General features: G+C 38.2%; 1 protein-coding gene across 5 annotated transcripts in view; it reads right to left on the bottom strand.

The window, feature by feature from the left end:
• The window catches only part of LOC125451394 (coiled-coil domain-containing protein 102A-like), a 554,142-nt gene that overhangs the window by 383,993 nt on the left and 146,413 nt on the right, over window positions 1–23,736 (bottom strand). For all 5 annotated transcript variants that reach the window (XM_048528428.2, XM_048528431.2, XM_048528429.2 and 2 more), the window contains one exon: window positions 11,029–11,145. In XM_048528428.2, coding sequence (XP_048384385.1) covers window positions 11,029–11,145 — 117 coding nt within the window. The remainder of the gene's footprint in view (window positions 1–11,028; window positions 11,146–23,736) is intronic.

The raw sequence follows: 23,736 nt of genomic DNA, 5'->3' as shown, positions 1-23,736 counted from the left end.
ACCAGAACATTGTAAAGCAAAATTTGACCCTAGCCCTCAAAGAGATGTTACAGCAGATGACTAAGTGAGGGAAGCAAATGTAAATGAGTATCTTAAGAGAAAAATGAGATAGAGAGGTAAAGAAAGTAGTAGGGGTTGAATTGCAGAGTGGCAATGTAGTTACAAGTCAGTAGAGTCCCAGGATTTAAGGGGAATGTACAAGCAATGGTGTTACCATGCACCCACATTCCTTGACTTTTTGCGTGGTAAAGCTTATATGTTGGGTGAAGCTGTTGATAGAGGCTTGGTGAGTTGCAGGAGTGCACCTTGTAAATCATACACACTTATACGACAATGCAATGGTGGTACAGGGCATTAATGGTGAAGGTGGTGGACAGAATGGCATTCAAGTGGGCTGCTTTATCCTAGATGGCAACAAGCTTTGAGTGTTGTTGAAGCTACACTCATCCAAGCAAGTGGAAAGTATTCCTGCACACTCCTGATTTGCATCTTGGTCATTTTCACTGCTCATAGAGGCTGCATAAAAGGGCCATTTCAATCTTAGGTCTTCATCACAATTCTGGCAAGAAAAGTCCCTTAGCTTTCCCCCATCACATACCTCTGTCCTATGCATTTCTCCTGCCTCTTCCATGCCAGGTTTTACCACCTCATCCCATCCCTTCACCCATTCCTATGGTCCTTCATAACCCAATGACTAGACATGGTAGATCCGAGTGTATTCATCTACTATATACTGCATAGAATTAATGATTCTTATGATGTTAATAGGTCTTTCTTGAATAAAAGTTGTAAAAAGAGCACTCATTAATCAATATCCACTTATTTAAAAAGAGCTCCATGCTATTTGCACTTCATACAAGTGAAAATCATCCAAACCCTTTAAAGTGTTAAGAACAGACACTTCGACCACTTTAAATGACTTTATCTCGTGAATATAATCATTGTGCAATGACAGAATAGATCAAAGCCTTCAATCGAGGCATGTTTTTCCCCGTAGCTCAGCTGTTTTAACAGACTACTGGATTTCTACGCCCTTGGCCAAGCCTCATTGCGCATTTTAAGATTCATATAAAGGTCTGAATTTTCTGTAATCAACTCCACTTCATCAGTTCTCTATCTGACAGCAGGTCCTTGGTAATTTTTCATCTAAGTGCAACAAAGTGCCGTGATATTTTACCATGGATAAGTCAGGAATCAGGCTCTGAATCTACCTCAGTCAGAACAGGGATTGAACTGCATGCTGTTGGTACTAAAATGACTCTCATTCTACCTGCCTAACAAAATGAGCAAAACTTGGAGTACAAAATGCAAAGTCCTAAGTCCAAAAAGCAATTTTTTCAACTCGCCACAGCAATATTTAATTACACTTTTTGAAGGATAAAGAATGATTATCTCATGGGTGATAATACTGTTAACCCATTCTCAGCTACTTTACAATTATTTATGCATAACTTTTGTACAAAGGTTCTCAAAATTATTTTCACTTAGAATATTATTGTTATAATTCTTTTAAATAAACATTATTGGATTCTGCACAGGTGAGCAAGAAAGCTGTGCCATCGTAAGTGATGAAATATTCCCTGTGATTGTAAGCATCCAATAAATGTTAAAACATTATTCGTTGTTAGGTTTAAGTACCACCACACTAAATATCAAGGGGACGTATATATTGAGCAGGGAATCTCTGAGTAATAGATATTCTATGATTGTTTCCAGAAAGCAATTTTCACTAATTCCAAAGCAGAATGAGTTTATTTACCTTATACTTGTACATTGCAGTCCATTTGTAATAGACCAATATTTTAAAGGTGAACAGTTAAAAAAACTAATTTGTTGTTATAAACTTTTAATAGTCTTGTCTATTATTTGAAAAAGGCTGATTACAGATCTATTGGAACAGCTTTCTTCATTCTTTGTACAACACTATCTTTCACATACTTGGAATAACTCATATAATCCCATTGGATGTAGACAAGAATTTAATTGGACAATAGAAAGATAAAACATCTCAAATAGATCACACAGCAGATACTAGATACTTCAGATATGGCAAATCTGAAATAAAAACAGAAAATGCTCAAAATACTCAGCAGGTCAGGCAACATCTATGGATAGAGAAACAGAGTTTAACATCTCAGACTTATGCTTTCTGACCTGCTATTTATTTCCATAAGCAGCAACTACCTCTGCAGTGCACACAAGCTGCCAACCTCCAATTAGCCAGCAAAAGTGCACGGGCAGCACTTCCATGCACCACCCCGCCACCAACGTGATCCCAGGAAAGGCCAGCTGCTGTCCAGTCAAATGCTGGATCGGTACTTGACATGACAGGCTTTTCCAAAAGTAGGTGAGGCTGGGCTTTCTTGCTGGATCCCCCACAGGTAGTAGAGACACACAGCACCTACGTTAAATTCCACCCAATGTATTGTTTGCCACATGGATTTTCTTTTGAACTATGAAAAGAAACAGTAAAACTTGCAAATGACACATAATGGATTGTCTTATATTCCTCCGAACAGTTCTCCATCTTTTTAAACTGATTTTTCCCTCTGGGATGTGAACTGTTTGAAATTATCACAGTCATTGTTCTTATGAAGCAGCCCTTAATCCAACCCAAGACCTTCCTAATGTTAGTTCATGACAATGCATGACACATTTTCTCAACCAAAAATCTATCTGTTTTGGGGGACAATGTTTTAACTATTGCTTATTTCCACCCAACAATACCAATTGTTGAACTTATTTCCAGAAACTTTCCACCTCTTCCAATATGGCAAGCAATGGATAGCCCATAATATTTGAAAAATATTTGTAATTATTTTGTTGATGATCGAGCAGAAAAAGCGACTTTCTTCTTACAAACCTATTGGAATTTAAAAGTCACTTTGCATAATAATTAAAGGCAATTTCAAAGGGACAGTTTTGGTGCTCTGACTGCACTTGGAAATCCGTAAGTAAACTGCACTTGTAGTTATCATTAGGCTCATGTTCCTATGAAATTGTAATTGGCAGAATTACAAATATAAAATCTTCCATGAACCAAGGCAATCAAGTTGTATTTTAGTAATTAATTGTTTTTCCTTTCATCGTGCACACAGTTTCTGTATATCTTTAGGCATGGCCACCAGAGCTATTTTTGCTTAAAACAAGTGAAAAAGGGCTTATCACAGAAAAACCTGTGACTTAAATAACAGAGAAGGACTTTCAGAAACTATAAAGAGTTGTTTATTCTTTTCATTGTTTTATAGTAGTCAGCTTTTCCATATATGTTTTAAAAAATATTTGAAACCTATCTGTGCCTACACATCCAAATAAATGCTCGATTTTAAGGAATCTTGTGGAATCTACAAGCAGTTACAATGTTGAGGGTCCATGGATTATAATAATCTGGAGGCGTGGGCAGGAATGGTTTCCACCATAATATTTTTGTTTTAAATGGTGCAAAATAGGGAAGACGTAAAATGAAATAAAAATAGAAAGTACTGGAAAATGCAGCAAAATTTGTGGACAGAAGTTGATTTAAAAGTTTTGAGTCCAGTATGATTCTTCCTCAGAACTGAATGCATAATATGCACTTAACAGACTTGTTATGCACTGAGTGTAATGTGGGCTTGTATTATGTTTTGTGCTCATTTAGCTGGTTTGAGTGAACCTTGCAGAAATACAGCCCTGACGTGAACACTTCTCTAATTCCAGTGAATGAAAAGAAACACTTTGTCAGATCTGATGGTCCTGAACTTTTTGCATCAGTAATAATTGGCAGGGATCATTACGTAGCAGTTTTCAGGCCAAAATACCCATTCAAATGAAAAGTAGTATTATTTTTGTAGCAAACTATGTTTAATAAAGGAGTAGGTGTTGAGTCACAGATGTAAGTAAAATCTTCAAGATGTCCTTGCACTACCAGTTTAAGCTTCTGCTCTAGCAATATTGTTAATCACAATGCTTTCCTTATGAAGAGAACCAAACATCCCCTACAGGAAATGCTTCCATACTTACGCCCAAAAACAATTACTTAGGGCATAAAGTAAATATATGATCTAAAAGATGGCAGAATTTTGGGTGTGAGTAATGTAACAAGTCCAATAAATTCAAATTGCCTCAATTCTTCATAATTAACTATTCAACTCCCTGTCTGAACACCATTCCACCCAAAACAATAGGCCTTTCCTCGCTTGCAAATATTAGGGGCAGACAACAGCATAAACTGAGTAGCCAGGACATAAAAAGCAAGCAAACCGTGGCAACGGGCAAGTCATAACCTAGAATACCCACTAAAAATTCATCCTCCATTCTAAGATCTGTGCAAAGTGTGTGGTTAAAAAGAACATTTGACTGCCTTTGCAAGAAATTCAAAGATGCAGCCAGAGGCTACAACATAGAACTATCCAAGAAAAAAAGGACAGCAATATGGAAAAAACAGCAAGAATGTACCATGAACCTGCACAAACGTAAGTTAATGCACAAAGTTCACAGGTACACACACCTGACTCGAGACCCAGAGTGGAACAACCTTCAACCAGGAGATGAAGTCTTTCCACATCAATCTAAAATCAATAAATTTTGCTCTAGAAAACTGACAAACACTGAGTTGAAGGTTGACACAGAAGCTAGTGCAAATATTACACCACTCCAAATTCTGAAGGACAAGCCCTGGGACAATTAGAACTCAACGGTACAGCCAACAAATGCTAACTTAACAGCATACAATGGGTTGCCAATCCCTTGCATTGCCATGCTGACAAAGTAAATTGCTTTGACAAATCACCATGGAAGCCACAAATATTTTACTTGGTAGAGACAAAAAGATTGGCAGTGGCAGGATGACAAAAATGTATGGCTCTCATCATTTTGACAATCCAGTAGATCACCTAGGTAGCCACAGTAAAGAAAAGCCAAAGAATACTCGATATGCACAATCTAGGATTTACAGTCAGGTTTTATGCCATAGGAAATTTCAAACACCATGATATATTTCACCATAAAGAAGATCAATTCAGTCAATTGGCCATCTCAGAAAATGTAGTGTTCACAATAAAGAAGCAGTTAAGTGCAAAATGGATGACACGAGGTGCAGGGAACCATCTGCATTAAGGACCATCACACAGGGTGGTGTAACTTAATTATGTCTGTACAAAAGAATGATGGTACAGTCAGGGTATTCTAGATCCTAAACATCTAACACTGTCCCCAAAGAGATGCCGACACAAGATTTCAACACTAGAGGAATTGAATCCCAAGTTCCCAAGAGCCAAATTCTTCTCCAGATTAGATGTCAAATATCGTTTGGTGCACTTAATCAGGGAATCTCAGAAAGTCACTAACTGAAGAATGCCATTTGGAAGTTATTGATTCCAGGCACTATCTTTCAGATTATCAGTCTTCGAGATCTGTTCCAGAGGCACATGGACAGAATTATAGGAAGAGTGCCTGGATGAACATGCATTGCGGATGGACAAAACCAGCATGATCAAAACTTTCACCCACTGTGGCAGTTTTACACTGCAAAAGAAGTGGGTGGTGAATGTATGTCCGAACAAGTTTTTGGATCTATTGCTCAGGTTGTGGAATCTATGCTGGGCCAGGCAGACTTAAAGATGTAAAACAAATGCTTACCCCACAAAACAAAGAAGACCGTTAGAAATGCCTTGGATTCTGCAATTTCTTTGAATTTCTCTAAATTTTGGTCTTCTTTTGACAAAAACACTTTCATTGAAAGAGACCCTAAAGAAACCAATGCCATTTATATGGCAGAAGGTTCAAAAATACCAAAAAAAATCTGTCAGCAGACGACAGCACCCTGCAAAACTATGATCCAAGGAAGATGACAATTCCGGAAGTTGATTCTTTGTAGATTAGGTTAGAACTGTGTCTCATGCAAGATGACCAAAAATTGCATTTCAAATCTATTGCAAACACAATCCAAGTATTTATGATAGAGTGTGGAGTATTTGCTCTGGTCTTCAGTATCACATAATTCCACATAGTAAGTAATTCACTGCAAAAACCAATCATAAACCATTGGAAATTGTTTGGCACAAACCACTGACAAAAAAAAATCAAGTAGACCACAGCAACCTCTGGTTAAATTACAGGCTAATAATGACTTTGACAATCTACTACAACCTTGGTAACAAAATAGTCGCCTCAGATATGCTGACCAGATTGCCAAACCTGAGCAAGGATATAAACTTTCCACTGCATCTACAAATCAGCAGCATGGACATTTTGGTCAGTGTAGCTATAACCAGCTCCAAGTGAAAACTGCTAACTATCAATAACTGAAGGCACGGTGGAAAGTTCTCACTGAAGATTGGCTTGACATGATTAAAGAGCTGTCAGATACTGTCAGATGCTTTTGAATGTACAGACCTAAGCTTGGTATCACAAGAGAAATAATCTTCAAGGGTAAACCTGTACCTGCACCCAAAAGCCACCATAGGGAAAAATTGCTGCAAATTGTGGTAATGCTATAGCTTTAAGTGGTTATTTTGTCCTGATTTCTTTTAAGATAGAAATTGAACAAGAGGTACCAATCTGGTTAGTTAATACCACTTGAGTAAACAGGTTGGGAGGCCTTAGGTTTTATTTTAAACAGCCTGAATGGGTATGACCAGTTCTCATAGAATAGGATTTCTGGATTGTGGTTTTTCAGTAGTATCAGAAGCTATTGAGGTCTTAACAGAGTTGGAAGCTTCAGCGAATGTCTCCTAAATGCTACTCTCTCTGAATTTTCTCTTCGTGTCTTTTTCCCTCCTGGATAGGAGAACTGCATGTGAGAATTTGAGAGTGAAATCTCCTTTTTTGACAAGGGGTATGTTCGTGGAATGTTACTATATTGGAACAGTTAATTTAGTAATAGTTACTGCATATATTAATCTTTAAGCTTTCCATTAGAACTAAATTATTTTAAATTCCTCTTTCTTTGATTGTATTTTAACTTCAGTGGTTGAATAAATTGTGTTTTGTTTAAAATCAAGTAGTTTGATCAGTCGTATTGCATCTAGTACAGATACTTTACACTTCCCTTTAAGGTAAGAAAAAATTAGTATCTAGGCTACCTTCTTAAAATATTTTGAGGGGGTCTAGTCTGGTCTATAACAAACTATACCAACTCCCTACTCTGTTGGGTGGACTTAAAAGATCTTAGATCTTCTTCAAGACCAGACATTCTTAAAAGATCTTGAAGAGAAACAAGGGACATCACCCAGTGTTCTGAAACTCTGATCATTTCTGGATTGCTATTTGTGAGAAACAAAAACAGAAATTGCTGAAAAAAAAATCAGCAGGTCTGGTTGGGAGAAAGCAGAGTTAATGTTTCAGATCTAGTGACCCTTCTTTCGGAATACTGCCAGACCTGCTGAGTTTTTCCAGCAATTTCTGTTTATATTTCTGATTTCCAGTATCTGAGGTTCTTTAGATTTTATTTGCTTTTGGTGACACCTTGCTGTGTGTAAACTGACTGTGGCATTGCCTAGATTCCAGTAATTGAATTCAAGAGGACTTCACCTGGCTGTAAATGTTTTGTGATGTAGTGTATGCTTGTAAATATATGTTTTTACATTCCTCAAAATCTTGATTCTCTTCTCTATGTTAAGGCACAGAAAATAGTATAGTGGCCTAGATGTGACCATACTAATAGATGGTAGCAGGTAAATATTGTTGCCCTAATGCTGTATTTAATTGTTATCTAGTTGAAATTACCCTATTTGAAATGCTGCTCCAAATCTTAGCTCTGTTTTCCCAATGCATCCAGGTCATAGAAAGATGGGACTTGCAGGACAATAAAAGATCAGGATCTCTCTTGTTCTCCTTCTATATTTCCTGATGACCCCATTATACAACAATAATGGATCTGTGGTCTAACTGCAATGATGGATCTCTACCAATTAGTTTAAACAAATCACAAACACAAAGTGAAATCCCAATTCTCAAAAGGCTCTCGCGCAATAGATCCAATTTCAGCTGTCCTCTTAAACTTGCCACACCTACCAATTGCCTTGGCCCAAACTACTTATCTCAAAATATTATTTTCTGACATAAATCTATATTATTTGCTTTGAATGAATCAATACTATCTGATTTTCCACCATCTCACTTAAGGATCTATTCCATCGATTTGCATTTGCTCAATGCGGTCCTTTTAGTTTATTTAATATTTCAACTCCCTCACAACTTTTTCTCATGAGAATGTTTAATTTTTCGTGCAATTCTTTTATCTAAGTATTGATAAATACGGAGGACAGAAGTGGCCCTGAAAAGGATACCCAAGGACTCTACTTGTACAAACAGACCTTGTAGGCTGCTATCATCAATAACTGCACTTTTCTATTTGAATGTAATCAATTTGTTGAATAGTTTATAATCTGACTGTCAAACCTACAGGACACAACCTTCATGCAAAATCTTTCTGTCTAATGCCTTGACAGAAAGTAAGAGGACTACTTTGGGAAATCAGTGCCAGACTTTAAAACATTGGGTTAGATGGTAGTGTATTTTTTCACAAAGCTATCTATCTTTAGATGAGGTTGTTAGATGAGGATCCTTACCACATCTCATCTTAATGACAGTACTGTACTCTGGCACTGGAGTGTCAGCCTGGATTTCATGCTCGTCTCTCAAGTAGAGCTTGAATCCACAACCTTTTGATTTGGAGAATGAAACTGCTCATAGCCCTGGAGAGCTATCAACCAGTCAAAATTATCAGGCTAAACTCAGGGAAATGCACATATTTTTCTTTAAATGCTAAAACATAAGCTTTGAGAGGATGTGATTGTGAGGATAGGAATAGATTCTGCTTAGGTAGACAGGTTAGATGGATAAATTATTTGTTATAGACAGTGAGGGAAGTATTTTGGGAAATCACCGTTAGATATTAAAAATTGGCATGGATTAGGTACCAGTGTATATGTTGTTCACAAAATTATCGACCCCTAAATGAGATTCTTAGAATACAGACTTTAACACATGACTTAACCACAATACTTTAAAGAGGGTACGGAATGTTTTCTAAAAATCTAAGACTCCCAAATGTAAAAGATGGGCGACATCTAATTGGAATTAGTGATGGCAAAAATGAGATTTTCTTGATTGATTACCCTCGTACTGAAGAGAAATTGCCCCAGAATTCGGTTAGCAATCAGAATTAGAACCATAACCATTTGTTCTTTTTACTCTACTGACTAATGCCAGATCTGAAATTTTTTACAGTAAGCCTGCAAAATCTTTATTACAAACTTGTTTAGCAGCCTGTGGCAGGAGATTCAGAGCAATCCTAAACACAGACAAATGATTCACTGAGCACCAATCAGCATAGTTCTACATTATGAATGCCTATTTTTAGCCCCATTAGAAAGTAAAGAACACTTCTTTAAAAATTTCCTGTAAAAAAATCAGATATTGACGGGTTTAACAACTGAATTTAGCAAGCCAATAAACTCGGGCTCAGTGTGATAAATTCTATATGTTGTTCTTCTGAAAAAAGTAAGCAACCAGAAGGCAGCTTTATACTTCTTAAGAATGTCTGGTCTGATTTTTCTACTTCCAATTACCATACCAGAAACTGCTTGTTGAAAGTGTTTTTTTTTAATTTACTGAAGGCAACCTTCAGAATTCAAATGCCAAAAGACCATTACATTGGAAGTAGCCATGGATGGTAGAGATATATTGTACTGTAACAACACAATATGCAAGGCATCCAGTTAGTGTAGGTTATTCTTCCAACAGCTGTTACATTTATGGCCCCAAGTACCTTTGAACCCTTATAGATTTAGCCATTATGTGTTTCTTGTCTTTTTTTTACCTCACATTAAATTCAGAGCATTTCCTCAATTATAAAAACCTGTAATTTAACTGTATTTGGCTGTCAGTTACCACTCTTTCAAACACTCTCACAGGTTCAAATAGTAGGTACAAAAATCTACAGAGGCGCATAGCACCATATTCCCAAACACAGCTCTGATACTCTTACTGATGAATTTTACATAGAGGAGCTATGATTTTAAACTTAGTCTTGATTTTATTTAATAAATAGGGTTCTTTTACTTGGAAAGTTTCAATAACATTGACCTCATAAACAGAAGGGACACTATGTATAGTGAAGGATTTTGAACTAAGTAAGTTGTATTGTGCTATAGAGGATTTTCTGTTGGCACAGCACCAGATAGCATAGAAACTGACAACTCTGTCCATCATGGTTCTGCTGGCACTCTGAAAGAGCTATCCATTCTTATGCTCTTTCCCTGAATCTCTTTATATATAAATAAAATTTCCCCTAGAAAATTACCGCAAGACCTGGTCCCATCAGCCTTACAGACACTGTACTAGATTGTTGAATAAAAGTGTTTTCCAATATATCACTGGTTGAAAAATATTGTATCACCTTTGTGCTTTCATTTTTCAAGGATGGAAGCAGGAAACGTGTTGTCACCTGTAGTATGACTGTGTGATTATTTCAACCTATTAGGTCACCTGTAGTATGAATGTGTGATTATTTCAACCTATTAGGAATTTATCCTGTAACATTGTTTTCTTCAATTTCATTAGGTATGAAAACAGTTTCTGTAATAGGCATAAAATCTGCTCATGGAGGAAGGTGGCAAGACTGAATGTAGTACTCAGGTGAAGTAGAGTTAGATAGGACGAGATAGTTGAAGTGGGACATAGAGATTTAAAATTATAAAATGCATCTCTATAAAAGAGACTGAGAATCTAGGATGTGCAAAATTTGAATTGTTATGATATGTTGTTGGGAGTGAAAGATTGGTCAATAACAAAGTAATGCACATCAGAATGTTTCAACTTGTCTTGTATGCATCAAAATAGAGTTCTAGCATGTTCATTTGTGCATATTATTGTTTGCAGGATTTTGTTTAGAAACAGAAGTTTTGTCAACAGGTGTTGCAAACAGATGCAAGATTTTTAACAAATTAAATATGTTTTTATTATTAAAATATTAAAAATGTTTGCTTTGTCACCACACACTTTTCTGATTAAGCCAGAGTATTAAAGACAAAACTGTCACATTACCTCAGTACGCAGATCAGCTAATTTCCTATCCATGTTAGATCTAGCTCCAACTTCATCTTCCAGATCTTCTGAGATCCTTCCAAGCTCATTCTGATGGGCATCACGAAGGAGGGTCAACTGGGTAACAGAAATAATAACATACACTTTAATATAGTCACCAGAGTTGGCCTCAATTAATCACGTTTTGTCGGAGGCTGGGCTGAACATTTAACATGCAACTCCCCAAAGCAATCACAGATGGCTTCCTGCAATCATATCGATTTTTTTTCTATCCAATTATGTAAAACATGCAACTTCCTACTTTTGCAAAATACAGCTTTTCAATTGCTTTTAAAATCAGACATTTTGTGAACCAGATTTATCATTTACTTGGCAGTGGGCAAAAATTCAATAATGCAAAAACAGAATCACAAGGTAAGAAAAGAATGAAAATTTTGCATGTTAGCACTGTGGTGTAATGCATTAATAAGTAGAACACAGTCTGGCACAGAAAAATTCAATTTGCAGCCCTGATTAATGTGAAAACTCAGAGTTACTCTGCCAGAAAGGTACAGATGCTAACTGTATTTGAATTAACCTCAGATGATCTGATTTGATACGGACCAGAGATGAGGTGGACACCATGAGACAGTTAACAAGCATTTCAACTCTGACCATATTCCAGGCATGGCAGTGCCTGCCAACAGGCCAAACCAATGATTTTGAACTGTTCTGATGAGGGAGTTTTGTTCTAATTTTTTTTTAAACTTGTTCAAGTTTGCTGTTTCTTACCTATACCACCAGCTGGAAGTCACAATGTAAAAAAAAGTGAGAAAATAAAACCAAGTTATCTTTGATCCCCATCTGGAAATGCAAGCAAGTAGAATGGAATGATTTAAAAAAATGGAGAATAATGAAAAATGAGATAATATTAACATGGACAATTAATAATTTTTGCAGGAAAGATATCTGCCCCATTTTAACCACAAAAAACCTGTGACCTAAACCGTGGTGCCTAGGATAATCTAACCATTGGTTTGCTACTAAGAGTGAAACAATCCTTAGACAGAAAGCCTATTCTTGGCTAATTATCCCAAAATTATGGTAGCAATAATAGTGTCAATTCCACAAGAAATTAAAAACTGATAATCAAAGGGCAAACATAACTACAACAACTTGACTGTGACTCATTTTTGCATAGCGCATTTCTATTTAATCACATGTATATCAAATACCATTAAAAATGCCCATTTATTAGTCAAGTATCATGTATGTTGTACCATATGACACACTTGAGATTTGGAGAACTATTAGGAGCCATTGATGTCAACCAAGCCACAAGAAACAATATGTTTTACTTCTTGTTTGTAAACAAACTGGTTAATATATTGCATGTACAGTCAACATAAAGCCATCAACCCATAAATTTCACAGGGAAGTTCTCCCTGTTTCCTGCTGAAACTGAGCAAGAGACAGGGAGACACACAAAGGAAATACAATGTAACCCTGGGCTGGATTTTAGAGCCACTCACAATGTATTTTTGGTGTGGTAGCTAAGGGCTGGGGCAGGTAAAATATGTCACGCAGTCAGCCCACCTCCTTCTATTCCACTCCTGATTCATTCCCCACACATCAAAATAATGGGAAAAGGTGCCAACTAGACCACCCACAATTAGGCCTATTGAGGCTTTTAGTTGTCCAATTAGTTGGCAATTAAGGTCCTCAATGCACCTCCACTATCATAAACACACAAGCACTGTACAAATTTAAAAGCAGCAGGTATCCAACATAAAAAGATGACAAAAAGAGTACACAGTTTAAAGAGCTTTTAAGTATCTTTAAAATATAAGGTTTTAACCCAAGACCAAAAGTGCTAAGATGATTTTCAAAACTATCAATACTGTGTAATGAGAACGGAATCATTACCAATCTAGCTGTGTGACACCCCTTGGGTCAAGACGGACAGTGAGGCTGTTGATTTGGAGACTAGGGTGCTAAATCTTAATAAAGGAGACTATGAATATATGAGGCGTGAGTTGGCCTTGATAGATTGGAGAGAGCTACTTAAAGGGATGTCAGTGGACAGACAATGGCAAACACTCAAAAACACATGGGGGAACTGCGATACTGTTTATTTCTGTCTGGCACAAAAACAAAATGGACAAGAGGGCCAATCCATGACTTACAAAGGAAATTAGAGATATGTATCCACTCCAAGGAAGAAGCATACAGAGTGGTCAAAAGAAATAATATGTCCGAGGATTGTGAGCAGTATGGAATTCAGCAAAGAAGGAACAAGGGATTGATTAAGAAGGAGAAATACAGTACGAAAGTAAGCTTACAGGGAACATAATGAATGACACTAAGCGTTTCTATAGGAATGTGCGGGGAAGGAGATTGGTGAAGACAAATGTAGATCTCCTACAGACAGAAACAGGCGAGTGTATAATGGGAGACAAAGGAAAAGTTCAGCAATTGAATACATACTTTAGTTCTGTCTTCACAAAAGAGGACATAAATCATATACCAAAACTGTTGGAGAATGCAGAATTTAGTGAGAGGGAAGAACTGGGGGAGATCAATATTAATAGAGAAATTGATGCAATTGAAGATGGACAAATCCCAAGGGCCTGATAATCTACGGCTCTAGGAATAGTGGATGCATTGGTGGTCATCTTCCAGGATTCTGTAGACTCTGGAACAGTCCCTGCAGATTGGAAGACAGCTAGTGTCACCCCAATATTCAAAAAGGGACGTAGAGAGAAAACAGGGAATTATAGACCAGTAAGCCTAACATCAGTAACGGGAAATTTCTCAAATCCATTACCAAGGACTTTATAGCAGAGCACTGAGAAAGCAGTGGCAGGATCAGACTGAGTCAAACATCAATTTATGAAGGAGAAATCATGCTTGACAAATCTGTTGGAATTCTACGAAAATGTAATGAGTAGAGTCAACAAGGGGGAGCCAGTCATTGTGATATATTTGGATTTTCAGAAAACGTTTGCCAAAGTCCCGCACAAGAGGTTATCATGCAAGATTAAAGTGCATGGGGTTGGGGAAAGTCTATTGAGATGGATAGAAAACAGGTTGGCAGAGAGGAAACAAACTGTAGGAATTAATGGATCGTCTACAAATTGGCAGGCAGTAACTAGTGGCGTGCCACAAGGATTGGTGCTGGGACCCCAGCTATTTACAATTTATATTAATGATTTGGATGAGGGAACAAAATGTAACATCTCCAAGTTTGCAGATAATACTAAGTCGGATAGGAGGGTGAACTGTGATGAGGATGCAGAAATCCTTCAGCATGATCTAGGCAGGTTGGGTGAGTGGGCAAATCAATGGCAGATGCAGTATAATTTGGATAAATGTGAGATAATTCAATTTGGAACCAAAAACAAGGGGGCAGATTGCTACCTGAATGGCTATAAATTGGGAGAGGAGAGTGTCAGTGGGACCTGGGTGTCCTTGAGCACCAGTTGCCAAAAGTAAGCATGCAGGTGCATACACGGCAAAGAAGGCAAATGGTATATTGGTCTTTATTGTGAGAGGGTGCGAGTACAGGAGCAGGGATGTGCTGTAGTATATACACAATGCCTCGGTGAGGCCACAATAAGAATATTGTGTGCAGTTTTGGTCTCCTTTTCTGAGGAAGGATGCTCTTGCTCTCAAGGGAATGAAGCGAAGGTTTACCAGGCTGATTCCATGGATGGCAGGTCTGACGTATAGGAGAGATTTGACTGGGTTGGGATTGTTTTCGCTGGAGCTCAGATGAATGAGGAGGGATCTCAGAGAGACTTATAAAATTCTAACAGGACTCAACAAGGTAGGTACAGGGAGGATGTTGCCAATGGTGGGTGTATCCAGAACCAAGGGTCACAGTTGGAAGATTTGGGATAGACGGTAAAGGACAACGATGAGGAGACATTTTGACACCCAAAGAGTGGTGAGCCTGTGGAATTCATTACCACAGGAAGTAGTTGATGCCAAAACATTGAATGGATTCCAGAGGCAGCTAGATGTAGCACTTAGGGTGAATGGGTTCAAAGGTTATGAGGAGAAAGCAGGATTAGGCTATTAAGTTGGACAATCAGCCAGGATTGTGATGAATGGTGGAGCAGGTTCTAAGGGCCAAACACACTCCTCTTGTTTCTATGTCAGAGTATATCACAGTTATCTTTCAATTCTGTGTCTTCTTTCTAGTCAGTTTTCCTTTCGGGTTTTGCTTCACAAGGGACAAAGAGAGAGAGTAAGAGGTCAAGACATTTTCCAGCCTGTTTCATTTTTGTCATCTGAAATCCATATCCTTCGACTTTTTCCTAAAACTCCTTGAAACACGGGGGTGGGTGTACATCCTGGATGCTGCAGTTTTTGATTTTCAAGCTTAATAAGTGTAGGTGATGTTTTCATCTTTCACAATGTGAAGACTCTCATGATTGTGTAAATTAGATAGAAGATGAGCAGCTTGTCACACTATCAATGGGATAGGGTGGTGCTGCCTTTAGATAAGTGACAATTTCCAATCAGATTGTTTAACTGGTTTCAAGAAACGTAATCAACTTGTATGAGTTATTTAATGTCTGTGCCCATTTTAAATCAGTGTTTTTGGTTTATTTTTAAAGTCATTACAGTCTGTCAAAGTGCTAGATATTAAATTCTACGATGAAATTTGAAAATTACTTGTCAATATTTTATATCACTGTGACAGGAAAGAAAACAACCAACCTTATTTGTGAATCAAGATCCAGCAACGTGATTGACTATCAACTGCTTTCTCAAATGACCCAGCAAGCCAATCAGTTCAAGGAACATTTGGGTTGAGCATCAAAAGCTGTCTTGCTAGCAATCTCAACATACTTTTAAAGAATATTTCCTAAAAATTAAAAATGAGCAGCAAGAAGGCTTTTGTACAAACAGGGTTTTTAAAAACTATATATTTGAAAAGGAGGGAGGGCACATCAAGGGGGAATAGGCACCCATAAAAATGTCACCACCCTATTTAATCTGGCCCACTTGGTCTCAAAAATCCATATCCCATGCCCCTTGTCCCACTCCCAAGAGTGTCTGGTCCCTTACCACCCTAAAAAAAGAGAGGATTTGCTTCACTTCTATTCCTACTACTCTTCAGGAGGCTGCTTACAGGCCTGGCATTGCCCAGTCCTGACCTTGATCGCTGCTGGGATTGTCAGAGCTCCTGGCCAATCAGATTGATCAGGGCCTCACAGACCAGGCCTCCCTGTGAGGTGAAGGTCTGAAATTCTGCCTGTTTATGCTGCTTCTGGTGCGTTATTGCTGATAAAATACAGCTCAATTCTGATGACAACTCATACTGAACTCGAAACATTAATTCTGCATTTCACTCTCCAAAGATGTTGCTGGACCTGCTGAGTTTCTCCAGCCTTCTCTGTGTTTGTTTCAAGATTTCTATCATTAACTATATTTTGCCTTTGTCCATTTGATACCAACCTTTCTGCTAAGGATAGCAAGTAGCATGCCCTGCCTTCCCACTACGCCTGTAAAAATTGAAGAGACATATCCCACCAGGTGTTTCAGATTCAACACTTCAGTATTGACTGGAGTGAGAGAGGACACCTGCAAAATTTCAGTGCCATTATCAATCCAATGGCTTAAATGACCTGTCCAATTAGACATGCAGTGCATTAAAATCCCAGGTTCATGGCTGGTGTGTGCTGAGAATGGAAGTTTGCTGAGAGGAATGACAATCAGATTCTCTTCTTGGGGCAAAGTTTATTCCCTCTTGTAAGAGTGGCCTTCTCAGAGACAGTAACAACTCAGAGGAGGAGGAGTTAGTTTAACTGAATCAAGAGGTTTATTACAAGTAATTACTCATAAATGCAGGAAGAGGAGTTCTAGGTAGACATGCAGGAATCCAGAAATTTCATTCATGGGCACAAGTTACAGATTTTCATACACAGAAACAAACAACTTATCTAGCCCCTGCCCCCTGCTTTGTAGCATGGTCAATCTCTAGGGCACATCATACATTCTCATTGTAGTTTGATAATTCAATCAGTGTTTGATCACTTAATCAGTTATCTACTTTGTCAGCTATTCCTGTCCTATTATCCTGTCTAATCTCGTCAACAATCTATCTAATGGTCAGGGTGCATGGTCTGTAGTCTAACTGAAATGTCACAGAGGTGTCAGCCGTTTCAACATAGTCAGTAGGCCATACTGTTCCACCCAAATGAGCCTTCAGTAAGCATTTTCAGTCAACTGTTTCATATCTATTCCACTAACATGTGTGTGTGTATGAGAGAGTATTCCTTTTCACCACTACTGCACCTCGTCTAGATCATCATATTAAAATTGTGTACATTAACACTGGGCAACAACAGGATGTCATGCCATCATGAATAGAACAGACTGATGCCATTCATGTCAATACCAGCAGCCATGCTACATACATGGAACTTAAATTCAGCAACAGGAATAAACTGCCAGAAATATAACACCAAGAAAACAAGCAAAGACTTGGGTTTGCAAAGCACTTTACAGAATGTCTGGATATCTCAAAATGGTTTACGGCCAATGAAGGAATTTGAAGTGTTATCGTGGAAGAAATACAGCAGTTAATCAGTGTAAAGCAAGCTCCCATTGACAATAATGACATGATGTTCATTTTTTTTTAACATTAAATGAGGGGGTAGATACTAGCAAGGACACCAGCCATAACTCCCTAGATCTTGTTTTGAATAGTCTTGGGATTTTTCACCTCCACCTGAGCAGACACGAGGCCACAGTTTCAAGTCTCATTCAAAAGATGGTACCGGAAATAGTCTAACGCTACCACAGTCCTGCAGTGGAGTGTTTCAATTTTAATTTGCAGTGGAACTCAAAGGGCTCAGAATTGAGAGTGTTGCCCACTGAGCCACAACTGATACATCAAATACAACAAGTCAAATCTCCCTTATCCATTTACCAAGTAAATTATCAGCCATGAAGCACGCTAGCTATTATGCTAATACAACTGAGAAATGCAGGAATTGGAACCAAAAGTTTAAAAAAATCCATAAATAAAGTACCTCCTCCACATTTTCCAAATTTTATTTTTAAATAGTCATCGGTTTTCTGTCACCAAGGGAAATAGTGTGTCACCAGGGATGTAATGTAACTGGATTTTACTGCCAAGAAGATTTCGAAAAGGATGATAATAAAACTGTTGTGTTTTTAAACACTGCATTGATTGCAAAATAGTTCTGAGCAGTTGGATTCCTAAGAAGTTTCTCACTATGCACTACTCTCTTCTGAGAGATTTTGGCACTGCTGAGGTGCTCGGGACTTGAGGAAGAGCCTCCATTTTGAGGTGCCTCAGAGAGGTAGGTGAAGTGACAGGGGAATGGTTTGCCCATTAGGGTTTGGGTCAGTGGTCTTCCCTGCCCGGGTGCTCCTCTCTGGGGCATGAAGCCACCAGGGACCACACAAAGGCCATCTCCATGTCAACAGAGGGTGTCAGTTTGGGAAAATGGCCCGTTAAGTGCTTAAATTGGCTGCCTGCCTCTGGCCTGCCATTGAGAAACTTCCTAGGTGGGCACAATACACTGGGAAGCTACCTTGTATGGCTCCCTTTCATTTTGCTTACTGTGCCAACCTTAACTCAGAGCCTGGTACCCCATGGCCAGGAAAAACCCACTCATCATCTCCTTATTTGGCCGGGTGCCATACTTTGTTTTGCAACGTTCCTGTGAAGCACCTGGGGTTGTTTATCGCACTGATGGCACCAAAAAAATACAAGCTTTACTTTAATAGAAAATGTAAGCTGATATTCGCATCTAAGATGGATATTCCATGAAGGAACAAGGCCAGTCTTTGAATGTGGCATGGTACCAGCCATCCTACTATTCCTAATCTGGGTAGAGAAAGTCAGGCTATTATATACAAAGACAACCTACGCATTGGTTACATCTAGCCAGACATAGTCTTCAACACAAGAATATTGTATAATGTTGCAGCAACTGACTTTCAGGGTAAACAATACCTAAAAAGAATTTAATGGATATCAGCATAAAGAATAATAAAAGGCACTTCATCACCCTTAGCCCTCAGCAATTCCTGTTCAAATTTACTTCAAATTAAATGGCTGTAAAGGATGAGGATATGTCTGGATTCTATTGGATGATGTGTCCTTTGTAAATTCTAAAGATAACTAGTGGAGGTCTCCATTTAGTGCAACCTAGCCCAAGGGAGCAGATCTTACCCAGAATGCTAGCTCTGTGTTCCTCTTCTGTCAGCCTTGCTTTTTACTCTGTGTTGTGCTTTTGAGTTAGATGCTGCTGTCAAACATTCAGATTCACAAGATAACCATTGGCTGGGGATACATTGAACTGTATCAGTTCAGATGATAGAAATACATTAGAAAAATGCCTCAGGAAGAATTCACACACTAAGGTTTGGAAGATCTTCCCTATTTGGATCTTTAACAGCTCATTTCAAGATGTTCACCTCCTTCGGGGAAGCTGTGATATTAATTGGCAGCTCTACTGAGAAGAGCAGGAGTCAGTGTGATCACTCAGCAATTCTCCTGTCCGGAGGCAGGGCAAAGGAAACAAGTAAACACAGGCTTTAGCTCAATTCCCACAAATGCCATCAAGTGAGCTAAGGAGTAAGCATGCTTTCCTTGACAAAACTGCCCTGAGCTCAGCTAGTTGCCCACATTCACAGAGTGCAGTGCAAGAAAAGTGAATGTTTTAAGTATACTTTAACTTTACCGCCATCTTGCACATTCAAATTTCACTACCCCCGCCCCTACCCAACTTCATTCCTGATTGGTTTCACATTCTCCTGAACCACTCCTTCTTATATGTTTATAATGTTTGAGACTAAAGTTGAGAAAGAGTAAGGAAATCTATATGACACAAAAAACTTAGAGTTTGTATCATGTTGCAATAATAATCTAAGAATGCATCTTCCTTTGTGACAGGTATGACTCCAACAAGCAGACAGTTTTTCACAATTCCCATTGATTCCAGATTCATGAGGATTCTTTGTGCTACACGAGGTCAAAGGCGGCATTGATGGTCAAATACAGTCACTCCCACCTCACCTTTGGAATTATTCTATCCATATTTGGGCCAGGGCCAAATCTGTAATAAGGTCAGCATCTGAGTGGCCCTGGTAAAACGCAAACTAATTGCCAAATTTTCCCATTTTTTCAGCTAATTATTATTGTCAAGGTGTTTCTCAAAGGATCTCAGGCTATGGTTTGTGTTGACTCTTTTCCTGCAGTCTTCCACTCCTCACCTCATTAAATGTGTGTTCCGGCTCCATGGCGCCCTTGTCATGCAACTGCACAGTCAGCCAATGCAGAACTATTCAGCACAGCCCAGGCTTTGTGCTGTTCACACCACCGACACTGTATTTGAAGGTCAGATGTGTATCAGTCCAAATGCTGCCAGCTGGGAACTACCCTTTGCTACATTACTCTTGTCCATCCTTCTGTCACTACTTCAGAATAGTAATTTATTGTCTTTTGTATTTTTTAATAAAATGTACAGTGAGAAATGTTTAAAAGTCACCATACTCTGGCACCATTTTAATAATTTCAAAAGTATTTATTAAGATTTGTCAAACATCATTTTCAGTTCTCAAATTTGCACAGATTATTCTTTAGTGTAATTTAAATCTTTGGATCTTGTTACATTATATTTTTGAGCAAAGATTCCATTATTTTGCCGAGCAATAATATCATGGTAATGAAATGACTGGAGTAAATGCTAAGACAACCACCGGTTCTGAGTGTTCTGTACAAATGCATGTCTGGTGTATGTGACATTTTCTGGATCTCCACTGCACACTGGGAAAAAATATTGCATAAATACAATATGCATGTGCATATACAAGAATGACATTGTTGCATTCTGATATAATGAAGGCTTCCACCCCTACAGTATGGCAAAACATGATGATGATGTTGATGATGATGTGAGGAGACATAGAATGCAACGGTAATGGGGGGGCTTAAGAATGGAATGGAAGATGAGCAGTGAAGATTGGGGACATCTAGATGACATTGGGAGCTCTTTGCCCTATTGGAGCATCAAGCAGACCTTCAAGCTATCCCGCTTCCTTACCCACAGTCTTCACTCACTCTAGTGGTAGCCCACAACATGAACTGCAAGCTGAATGTATGAAAGGACAAAAATCCTTTGTAAAATCACACTTGGGTCAGGTGCATATTCTATGAGTCTCGAAAGTCCACAAGTTGGTTTTCTGAAGTCCAATTGAAATTTTGGCCTCTTGGCCTTGTTTGTAGAGACATTCAAGAGACCAGGGAACAATTACAATTTTAAAGGCAATTATAACAAATCTAACAACAGTGAAAAAGCATGCTGTACCAGCAGCCAGAAAATTAAAAACCTGAACAAGGTATTTCAGATATATCTCTAACATCTTTGAGAGGAAAATAAAGCAAATCATATTCAGCTGGTTAAAATGGTGAATATGCTCTTTAAAATGTGACAGTATTATAAAATGGGAGTCCTGAAGTAAAAGGGAAGTAAAGTCAAGATCACCGATCAGAATCCTTATTACAGTTTTGGTTTATCTAAAACCACCAAGGGCTGGGATAATTAAATGAAGGGTTTACACTTTCCCATGCTCATTTCCTGAAATTTAAACTAATGTGAGGTCTGAGTCAATTCTCACCAATGATAACTGAGGGAGGCAGTGGTTTGAGGAATTGTCGACTTCCCTACATGGTGAATTCTGATTCACAGTGCAACATCAAGGAAAACGTTCAGGTCGGAGATCAATTCTTTTGCCAGAATAAACCATTATCGATTACTTCTTCTGCATTTCCTTAGGGGTGATCACACAGCAGTACCAGGCCTAAAATCAGATATAAAACTACTATTATATTTAACCGGGCTCTCATATTTTGTGCTGCCAGGTACTACAAGCTAAATAATTTCTAAAACATAGCCAGTTAGAAAACTAACAGAAGTACATCAAGGTGGTGGATTTTCAAACATTAAGGTGTATGTAAACTTACTCAGGCAACATTTTCATTCAATCAGCAGTCTATGATCACACAAGAAACATAACTGTGATTTTTAAAAATACTCTTCACTTACATCCTCATATTCAAGAGGATATTAACTACCTTTAGCACTGCCTCTGATGGTTTAAAATAAATTGTTTTTATCTTTCACAATATCACAGAATTATAATGGTATAAAACAAGCCCATTTGGCCCATCACATCTACACCATTTCTCTGAAAAATCTTTAAGCATTAAATGATATTCTCCTGTTCTGTTTCCTGTAACTTTGCATGTTGTTTCTATTTAAAGTAATCATTCAATGGCCACTCAAATACCTCAACTGAAGTTCCTTCCACCACACTTACAGGCACATCATTACTTTTGTAAAACACTTGAAATCCATGCCCTTTTGTTCTTCATCTATTTATGAACAGGAAGTTTCTCCCTATCTACTCTATCCAACCCATTCATGATTTTGAAAAGTTCTATCAAATTTCCTCTTAGCTATTCCTTCTTCAAGAAAAATAGTTCCAACTTCTTTGATCTATCTTCATAAATGAAGTTTCTCATCCTTGGAGCTATTTTTCAAAAATCTCTTCTGCATCTGAAATTCAGAACCCAGAACTGTCCATAATATTCCAACAAAGGTCTCACTAGTGCCTTTTAAAAGTTCACCATGATCTTCCTGCTCCTGTATGCTATGTTCTTATTAATGAAGGCCAGGATACTGTACACTTCATTAACTGCTCTCTACCTGTTCTGCCACTTTTAATGATTTATGCACTTTTACACCCAGGTACCTCTGCTCCTGCACATCCTGTTGAATAGTACCCTTTAATTTGCATTGTCCTCCAGTGTTATTTCTACAAAAACGTATCACCTCGCACTTCTCCGTATTGAACTTCATCCACCTGCTCACTAGGCCAACTCATCAATTAGTCTTATTAATATCCTTTTAAAGTTCTGCACATTGCTTCTCAAGCTTACAGCGCTTGTATCAGTAACGCTTACAACGTATCACTTGTAAGAGCTGAAATTGACCTCTTCACACCAAGATGGTGATCATTAGTGTTTAATCAGGAAAAGCAGGAGTTCCAATGCTAAATGCTGGTGAACACCAATATGAACTTTCCTCCAATCTGAAAAATATCTATGGACCATTACTCTTTCTTTCCTACACCTCACCTAATTTTGTATCCATATTGCTGCTGACCCTTTATTTCATCACTTCTTTCCTCCGAAATCTGTTGTGTGGCACTACATCAAATATTTTTTAGAAGTCCACATACACCGTATCAACAGCATTACACTCATCAATGCCTCTCAGCAAAAGTGTCCCAGCAAGCTAATAAAATTATGTTTAATCTTAAAAATATCCAAGCTGGTCCTCCTTAACTGATCCAGATTTGTTCATTCAACAATGAATTCTATTCCAAATTATTGTTCCCAGAAGTTTTTCCCACCATTAAAGTTAAACTGACTGGTCTATAGTTTCTGGGCTTAACTTTATAACCTTTATTGAACAAGGGCGTAATGTTTGCAATTTTCCAGCACCAGTATCACTCCTGAATCTAAGGAAAATAGAAAGATTATGGCCAGTACTTTGCAACTTCTTTTCTCACTTCCTTCAGTGTCCTTGGACGTATCTTGTTTAGTGTCAGTGCTTTGTTGGCTTTTGGGTATCAACAGCCCATCCAATACGTTTTTTTAAATCAAATTTGAAA

Source organism: Stegostoma tigrinum, chromosome 5 (assembly GCF_030684315.1).
Source record: "Stegostoma tigrinum isolate sSteTig4 chromosome 5, sSteTig4.hap1, whole genome shotgun sequence".
NCBI lineage: Eukaryota > Metazoa > Chordata > Chondrichthyes > Orectolobiformes > Stegostomatidae > Stegostoma > Stegostoma tigrinum.
The sequence above is the reverse complement of the archived record's forward strand: the minus strand, read 5'-3'. Positions and strand labels throughout refer to the sequence as shown.